Here is an 8,935-nt window from a genome sequence, read left to right as displayed (position 1 = left end):
TGCTCAGGGGCACCGGGCCACCTCTTAGTCTCTTAGTCTTCCCTCCTGAGCAGGGCTTACCTGCAATCCTCCAAAACTTTGACCTTGGGGAAATCTCCTTCCCCATCAGAGCAGACATGCCCAAACAAGAGTTGCCCAGAGCCCACACTGAATTGTTATTTTTTGGCCCTGAATTATTTGTTTGTTTTTAAGATTTTATTTATTTATTTGAGAGAGAGTTGGGGGGAGGGGCAGAGGCAGAGGGAGAAGCAGGCTCCCCACTGAGCAACGAGCCAGATGCGGGGCTCCATCCCAGGACCCGGAGATCATGACCTGAGCCGAAGGCAGACGCTCGACCGATGGAGGCCCCCAGGCACCCCTGCCCTGAATTTTTGAAAGAGAATCTGTATAATCTTTACAGTGGTGAATTTGGTAAAAAAAAAAAAAAATTACTTGTTAGTGTGTAGGAACACATGACACCGATCCCAGGATCTAGCTTGGTGCTCAGCACTTAGCAGATGCTCAGGAAACGTTTCTGGACTCGGTGGCACTCCTGACTTCAATCTGACTTCCTGGATGATAAGCCTGTTGGTCTTACCAGTCGACCTCATATAGAGGGAAGCAGGCGCCAAACTCAGCACGTAATACGTTTACTGTGACGTTTTCTGCTTGTAGTTTGGAGATTCTCAGATTTCAGCCCTTCTGGGAGACCATAGAAACATTCACAGGCCTATAGAGCCTCGTGGATAGAATGGCGCCATCCACACCTCACCTCCACAGCTGGTCTCCCTGGGCAAGGGGTGCCCCTCCGAGTCCCAGTTACCAGCAGGAGACTCTAAGAGCAAAGGGTTGGAGGCCAAACCTTCCTTGTGGAGCAGGAGGGCTCTCAGCCCTAGGATGGAATGTGTTTCCCCGGCCTGTCACTCTGCGGGGCTTGTCCCCACAGTCGTTGACAGCAAGTGGCTCTCTCAGTGCCTGGCCTGGGTGGGGGCCCCAGCCTTTGTAGCTGGCCGCCCGCCCACCTCCAGCCCCGTCCTTCTAATCCATCATCCGCACAGCAAGCTAGAGTGACCAGGGCCAGCTTCTTGGGTGTATGTCCGGTGCCATCACCTTTCCAAGTGTGAAAGACCAGAGTGAGTGGTGAGTGATAACCAGCCTACGCCTGCTGGGGCAGGCGTCTCTACTGGGCTTCTCCAGGTGAATCCATCCTGCTTCTCCTCTGCGTTCGGCACCTCGGGCTTAAGAATAGCTTCCCCTGGGCAAGTGGCTTTCTGTATGTGCTTGTGACCCATCGAGCTCAGAGGAGTGAAGGGAAGCACACAAGGCCCCTGGGAATCAAGCCTTGGAGCAGCCACTCAGAACGGATCACAGTCAGGTGCCTGGCCATGAGCCACCTGACGGCAAGGTCACATCCATTTGGGAAGGGGAGGCAGGGAGGCTCCAGGAGGGGATGGCATCTGAGCTGGGTCTCTTAGGAGGGAGGACGGGAGCCCCTTACAGTAGGCAGGGGGAACATGGAGCCAAGGTACAGAAGCAGAGAAGGGTGAGAGAGGGCAAAGCCCAGAGAGGAAGTTTCAGGCCCACAGATGGAGGCCAGAAGGTTTGGATTTTGATCTGAGAGCTGTAGGGTGCCATGGCCAGTGTTGGAGCTGCATGGAGCAGCATGGAGCAGTGGGGCTGGGGGAGGGGGGTGATGCTTGCTGTGCACTGGGCAGCAGATGGGAAGGGCCCAGCCAGGAGGCAGTTAGAAGGTCCAGAGATGACAGTCACAAGCTTGCAGGGTGAAAGCCATGGGAGCAGGAAGACACCAAGGGACACACAGCCAATGTCAGAGATGTCAGGGGTCTGGGTGGAGCTGAAGCTGGGACTCAGCACCAGCAAGCCAAGCCTGGGTGGGAGGGAAGGCACAGGGCCACGTGCACTAGGCCAGCATCCTGGGGCCCCACATAGAGCAGGTGCTCAGTGAAATGATCCTCCAGTGAGGGAAGGGAGGTTCCCGTTCTCTCTCCAGGTCAGCTCCGGCGGTGCCTTCCCCCATTTCCCACACCCCTCCTTTTGCACACCGTGCTCGTGGCCCCGGAAGAACCCTGGCTGGACCAGTAGGGGCACTGCCTGCCCACTGCTTCATCTCTGCCATGCACCCATATGGCTTCTCTCTCTCCATCTCTCCTCCCCCCCTCCCTGTCCTTATCTTTCCCTTCCGTCTCCATGGCGACTCACCACCTCGCTCGCCTGCATCCCAGCCTCTGCCAGGGATTCTGGGCCTGGCTCCGTCCCTCCCTCCTCCAGAGCCCTGGTTCCCGCAGTCCTGTCTCCTCCCCCTGGGGTGAGTCCAGAGGCAGCCTCCTCTTTCCTGACTGTCACATCTATTTTCCAGCTCTGACGAGTCCGTGTCGGCTCCTCTGGGGAGACCATCCCCCACCCACTCACCGACCCTCCACCTGCCGCAGCTCGGCTGGCCCCTCCAGGAGGAAAGCCATCCCTGCTGCCGCTGACCGGGTCTCTGCCTCGGGTCTCCTCTCTTTGCTTGCAGACCTCTCCCCACTCCCAGCCCCCCCATGCCGAGGTCCGCCTTGTCAATCATCTCCTTTTGTCACCGGCTCGGCAAACAGGCAAGTCTTGGGGCCTGAGATTTGGGGGGGGAGGGCAGGTGGGGGTGGGAAGGGGCCACCTGGGGACGAGGGATGGGTCTGAGGAAGGGGGATGGAGGCCACTGAGACCCAGGAGGACAGAAATCTGGATTCTCTTCTAGACAACATTTTATTCCAACCCCCCTCCCCCCAATTTTGTCTCCAAGGAGAGAAAACGGAGCTTCATGGGAAGCAGTCGCAACAGTTGGTAAGTGGCAGGGCCTGCCGGCAGGACTGCTCCAAGGCCTGCTTGCTGTTCATGAGTCCAGGAACCCGGGCCCTGTGGTCACCAGCCTCCTGAAGGCTGCCCCAGGGGAGGGACCAAAGCTGGACCTGACCGGCTGTGGAGGGAGGGGCAGGGAGAATCCAGTAGGTACAGCTCAGAGACCAAATCCAGCTCTGAGAAGGAGTGCAAAAGAGATCTTATAAAAAACAGGGCCATCTGCCCCACCACTGGGAGGCTCCCACCCTCTCTTGATGGTCCCACGGGAGCCAGTGACTCCCGCTGGGAGCCGTTGCAGTGCAAGGCTGTGGGAGAGGGGTTTGAGGGAGCATTTGTACCAGGCACCAGGCACTCCAACAGCCCCATGAGGCAGGGGCTGCTAACCTCTCCTCTTGGCAGTTTAGGAACCCAGGGCCCAGATCAGTTGTGCAGGAGTTCACCGTGGTGGTGGGGGGAGGTTAGGACTCCATCCCGGCTTCTCCTTGCCTGGAGCACTGATCCCATGTCTCCCTGCTGCTCTGCTGTCCCCACTCTGGGGTCCCTGGCTCTGGGGTCCAAGTCAGTGAGGAACAGGCAGAATGTGGCCTCTCTGGGAGCACCCTGCACCCCCAAACTCCCGGCCTGTATTCCCTGCACTGCCCGCCCCCCCACCAGGCAGCTCCCAACAGTCTGCTCTGCCACCCCACCCCACCCTAGGTCCCACACGCCCTTCCCCAAGTTGGAGCTGGGCCTGGGGTCCCGGCCCGCGACACCCCGGGAGCTTCCTGCCTGCTCCATCTGCCTGGAGAGGCTGCGGGAACCCATCTCGCTGGACTGTGGCCATGACTTCTGCACGCGCTGCTTCAGCACACACCGCGTCCCCGGCTGTGAGCCGCCCTGCTGCCCCGAGTGCCGGAAAATCTGCAAGCAGAAGCGGGGCCTCCGGAGTCTGGGGGAGAAGATGAAGCTCCTGCCACAGAGGCCTCTGCCCGCTGTGCTGCAGGTCGGGGGACCAAGCCTCGGTGCAGGGCGCAGGGCAGCAGGGCAGGAGGTGCGGCGTGGGGGGAACCAGCTGCAATCTCCCACGGACCCAGCGGCTTTGGCCCTATTTTAGGATGTCAGGGTGGGGAATGGAGTCTGGGGTCCCACAGCCCGGCCTGGCCGCTCAGGGAAACTTCCTTCTCCTGGCGCAGGAGACCTGTGCTGTGAGGGCCGAGCCACTGCTGCTGGTGCGAATCAATGCCTCGGGGGGCCTCATCCTGAGGATGGGGGCCATCAACCGCTGCCTGAAGCACCCCCTGGCCAGGGACACCCCTGTCTGCCTCCTGGCTGTCCTGGGGGAGCAGCACTCAGGGAAAGCCTTCCTCCTCAACCACCTGCTCCGGGGCCTGCCGGGCCTGGTGAGGGTGGGGCTGGGGCAGGGGGTTAGGGGAGGGGCCTGGGGGAGGGGGCGGGTTTGGGGGGTGTGCTCCCAGCCTGGCTTTGGGTGGGAAATGGGGGCCTGCAAAGACCAACGGATGCGCTCTTTTCTGCCTTGCAGGAGTCAGGGGAGGGCGGCTGGCCAAGAGGAGGGGGGTCCCTGCAGGGATTCAGGTGGGGTGCCAATAACCTCACGAGGGGCGTATGGATGTGGAGTCACCCCTTCCTGCTGGGGAAGGAGGGGAGGAAGGTGAGGGGCACGAGGGGCATAGGGGTTGAAGATTATTGGGTGAGGGAGCCGGGTAGTGAAGAGGTTGGGGGATGACAGAAGAGATCATAGCAAAGGGGAGGGGGATGGAGGAAGAAAGCTTTGGGGGCAGGGACAGGAAGACGGGGTGGACAGAGCGCAGGGACGGAGGAGCGCATGGAGGAGTGAGGCAGGCCTGACCCCTTGGCTCATCTCCCCCCTCCCCTGACCCCTGTGCAGGTGGCCGTGTTCCTGGTGGACACAGGGGACGCCATGAGCCCGGAGCTCAGCAGAGAAACCAGGACCAAGCTCTGTGCCCTCACCATGATGCTGAGCTCCTACCAGGTGAGGGCGCTGTGACCTGGCGTCCCGCCCCATGGGCTCTGCTCCAGCTCCCCTCTCTCCAGGACTGGGACCTGACAGCACCCCCGCTGGTCCAGGGACTGCTCTGGATGCTTACCCTTATCTCCCAGACTTCTGTGTCTGCAGCCCCCCACTCCCGCACAGATTCTGGGATTACCCATGCAAGGGAGGGATGCCCCCAGTCCGGAAGTTCAAAAGGGAAGTCAAAGGTACCCAGGAGCTGCTAAGGGGCAGCAGGACCATTCCCGGGGCCTGCCTTCCAGTCCCTGGTCCCTTAGAACCAGCCCAGGCCCTGCAGACGCAGAGGCCCCTAGGCAGGTGTCTCCCGGGTCCCGGCCCCACGGTCGGCCTGCGAGCTCCTTCCTCACCGGGGTCTTCCCAGTATCTCTTTGCCTTTGCAGACCCTCTTCCATCTTGTTCTCCTTGGTTCCAGATCCTCAACACCTCCCCGGAGCTGAAGGATACAGACCTGGAATATTTGGAGGTGAGGAGGAAATCTGGTCCTGGGCTGCCGCTGCATCCCTGCCCTGACAATAAGGCTGGGGCCTGGACCAGCCATCCTGGGGTGCCCTCCACTTCCGGCCTAGGAGTTCGTGACCCAAAGCTGGGCTGGGCGGGGCTTGAGGGCAGAGGGTGAAGCTCAAGATGACTGGTTGGGAGAGGCACAAGAGTCCCAGAGTTGGGAGTGTGGGGGATAGGGTGGGTGTCAGGGTGGGGGTGGGGATGGGGGTCCCCCAGTGGGCCCAGAGGAGAGGGAGCCACAGTCCTCGGGGTGACCCCAGCCATGATCCTTGGTGCCTCATCCCCAGATGTTTGTCCACGTAGCCGAGGTGATGGGCAGGCATTATGGGATGGTGCCAATCCAGGTGAGACACCCATTTCTGGACCTGTCACCCCAGACTCTAACCACCCCCCACCTCCACCCCCTGGCTGCTGGTGTCAGGACTCATTCTCTTCCAGCACCTAGATCTCTTAGTGCGTGACTCATCCCACTCCAACAAGGCTGGGCTGGGCTGCGTGGGTGACATCATCCAGGTGAGGGGTGCAGGAGGGGAAGGAAGGGGGATGGGGGAACATGGCAGAAGGGGAGGGGCAGGAGGAGGAGGCCAAGAGCAGGAGCCTGGTTCCTAACTCAGAGGTCTCCTCATCCCTCTCTCAGAAATCCTCTGGCAAGTACCCCAAGGTTCAGGAGCTGCTCCAAGGGAGGCGAGCCCGCTGTTACCTCTTGCCTGCTCTGGGAGGGCAGTGGGCCAGCAAAGGCCACGGTAGCCCCAGTGGTAAGTGTCCCCGGGAGCCCTCCTCCAGGCCACCCCCTGGCCCCTGGCCACAGCGAACTTCTCCCTCCCTCTGACACCCTTTCTCCTCCCAAAGCCCGGTCCTGCCCAGCCCTGGGTGTCCTCAGCATGAGGAATCTCTTCCTCAGACACAGATGACGATTTGGGCCACCTCTGTGCCTACGTGGCAGATGTGCTGAACGCAGCCCCCCAGCACGCCAAGAGCCGCTGCCAGGGCTACTGGAGCGAGGGCCGCCCGGTGGCCAGGGGGGACAGACGCCTGCTCACTGGGCAGCAGTTAGCTCAGGAAATCAAGGTGCGCCCCCCACTCCCCCACCACCCCCGCCCCAGGCCCCGGAGAGCCAGCGGAACCCCTGCCTGCCCTGACCCCTCCCCTGATGTCCCCGCAGAACCTCTCGGGCTGGATGGGGAGGACCGGGCCCGGGTTCGCCTCCGCAGATGAGGTACGGGGGGCAGGGGTGGGGAGGGCGGAGGGTTGCGGGGGGGCGTCCCTGGGATGCAGCCGAGGGCGGGAGCTGGAGAAGGGAGGCAGCCTGGCTTTGCCGTGGACAGATGGCCGCCCAGCTGCACGACCTGAGGACGGTGGAAGCTGCCAAGAAGGAGTTCGAGGAGTACGTGCGGCAGCAGGTGAGCCGCGGCCCCCACGCGGGAGGCCAGGCCCCGGGGCTACCGGGTGGGCGGTCAGCTTGCTTCCTGTCTCCCCGCCGCAGGACGTGGCCACCAAGCGCATTTTCTCCGCGCTCCGGGTGCTGCCCGACACCATGCGCAACCTCCTGGCGGCACAGAAGGATGCCATCCTGGCCCGTCACGGGGCCGCCCTGCTGTGCAAGGGCAGAGAGCAGACCCTGGACGCCCTGGAGGCCGAGCTGCAGGCCGAGGCCAAGGTCTTCATGGACTCGTACACCATGCGCTTCTGTGGCCACCTGGCCGCTGTGGGGGGCGCTGTTGGGGCTGGGCTCATGGGCCTGGCGGGTGGCGTGGTGGGCGCGGGCATGGCCGCGGCCGCGCTGGCTGCCGAGGCCGGGATGGTGGCGGCCGGAGCCGCGGTGGGAGCCACGGGGGCCGCCGTGGTCGGGGGCGGCGTGGGCGCTGGCTTGGCTGCCACCGTGGGCTGCATGGAGAAGGAGGAGGACGACAGGGTGCAGGAAGGGGACCGAGAGCCCCTGTTGCAGGAAGAGTGAGTGCGCCCAGGAGGCCGAAGGGAGGAAGAGATGCCAGGTGGTGGGGAAGGAGGTGTGGGAGGGGAGGGGTTGGGGGTTCTGCCGACGGCCCACCCCGCTGTGTGCCGCACTGTCCCGTCGGAAAGCCCGGTGTCTGGGTGGCTGACTGAGCTGGACAATCGAGGTGGCTCCAGGATCCCTGGAGAGCCCGCCTGGGCCCAGGAGGCGGTGTGTGGGGGCAGGGAATAGAGTACAGGGCCTGTTTCTGGTGGCAGACCATCAGCCTGCCACATTCCCAGGTCCACTGGGCCCCAGTGTCTCCCACCAAGAGCGAGGCTCCATGCTCCCCCCTGGCTTATTCCCCCCTGATGACCCCGGACTATAGGAAGGCTGAGAAGGTGCCCTTCTTGAAGTCTCCCCTGGGGAGAGAGGATTCAGCCCTTCACAGATGGGAGAAGTCCCAGGTGGAGTGACCTTGGTGCTCAGGCTCCGAGCACAAAGGAGGGGCTTGGGGGAGAGAGAGAAGGAGGGGCCACCGGGCAAAACCAAAGAATCCAGGTATGGTGGACAGGGGCCTGAACCCCAGAGTGGAGATGCTTGATCTGACAACACTTCCCCAAGCTGTCCCAGGAGGATAATGGTGGCCTCCCCCACCCTCTGCCTCCCCAGGGAGGCTACCTGTGCACTTTGAATGGGGGTCCCTGCAGCCGTCCCCTCATGGTTGTGTCCTTTGTTGAGGCTGCTAGGACAGCAGAGTGCCGAGGTTCTTTCTGGAATGCCATCCGCACCATGCAGTAGATGCCAAAGAAAAACACCAGTTGTTGCACTCTGAGCTAAACCAGGCAGCGCTAAGTCTGAAGTCCTGCAAGGGACAGCAAAGGGAACACTTTCCACCCTGGACATGAGCATGCCCTCTTTCCCGAACCTGTGTCTGCAGGAGACCTGGGTGCAGTCCCCCACAGGAACCCAGAGGGCCCAGCGCCCTTCCATGGGACAGGGAAGTCCTGCCGGAAGACTTCTAGGCTATTACCCTGTAAAATATTCATGGGCGCGTTATGTGAAAAATAAAATGTGTTTGCTTGAGCCTCAGCTTCCCAGTAAATTATTGACACAGGACTTGAATTCAGCTCCCAGAGGGCTTTGGAGCACAGGGGTCGGGGAGGTAAATAAAGGCACTCCACTATGGGGACATGGGGTCAGGAAGACGGAGGCTAAAATTCAAGAGATCTGGGAGCTGAACATTCAAAGCCTCACATGGGGGTTGCGGGAGGGCTCAGATCAAAAGCCAAGGGCTTCCACTAGAACTAGGAGGTCCTGCTCCCCTCGTCTCTCCTGCTGCAGATAACCTTGCAAACAGACTGTCACCTGAAATCTATCCTGGCAGAAGGAGCGAGTGGGGGCATAGCTGGGGTGTCCTTGCTAAAGCCTCAGAGGAAGGAGGAGCCCAGGCCCACTTCTGCAGGGCGTTCACCTGCTGCTTCTCCTCTGCCTCAGTTCCCCATCTTAGAATTAGAGCAGGGCCACTGCGTCCAAACCCTGCCTTTTCCCGATGCAAACCCCGAGAGGGGAGTCAGCTAATGCTCCCCACCAGCCTGAGGCAGAAGCCAGGGATCTCCAAACTCCCAGGCACGCAGCTGGTG

The 8,935-nt window shown here is 61.7% G+C and overlaps 1 protein-coding gene across 4 annotated transcripts; it reads left to right on the top strand.

Annotated features, from left to right (window-relative positions):
- The first annotated feature begins 2,261 nt into the window (after positions 1-2,261).
- RNF112 (ring finger protein 112) lies at positions 2,262-8,379 on the top strand. Of its 4 annotated transcripts, XM_059379429.1 has the most exons (14): positions 2,271-2,591; positions 2,777-2,817; positions 3,529-3,814; positions 4,005-4,211; positions 4,352-4,480; positions 4,718-4,822; positions 5,274-5,324; positions 5,650-5,706; positions 5,801-5,875; positions 6,000-6,117; positions 6,264-6,430; positions 6,525-6,578; positions 6,688-6,762; positions 6,846-8,379. In XM_059379429.1, exons 1-14 carry the CDS (start codon positions 2,538-2,540, stop codon positions 7,314-7,316), a joined length of 1,890 nt encoding a protein of 629 aa, XP_059235412.1. In that variant the 5' UTR covers positions 2,271-2,537; the 3' UTR covers positions 7,317-8,379. The 4 variants fall into 4 exon arrangements, with proteins under 4 accessions (XP_059235416.1, XP_059235413.1, XP_059235412.1 ...); XM_059379430.1 differs by lacking the exon at positions 5,650-5,706 and having other exon boundaries at positions 2,270-2,591; XM_059379431.1 differs by lacking the exon at positions 4,005-4,211 and having other exon boundaries at positions 2,272-2,591.
- Positions 8,380-8,935: the final 556 nt, after the last annotated feature.

The sequence above is a fragment of the Mustela nigripes genome, chromosome 16 (genome assembly GCF_022355385.1).
Source record: "Mustela nigripes isolate SB6536 chromosome 16, MUSNIG.SB6536, whole genome shotgun sequence".
NCBI classification, from domain to species: Eukaryota; Metazoa; Chordata; class Mammalia; order Carnivora; family Mustelidae; genus Mustela; species Mustela nigripes.
The sequence above is the reverse complement of the archived record's forward strand: the minus strand, read 5'-3'. Positions and strand labels throughout refer to the sequence as shown.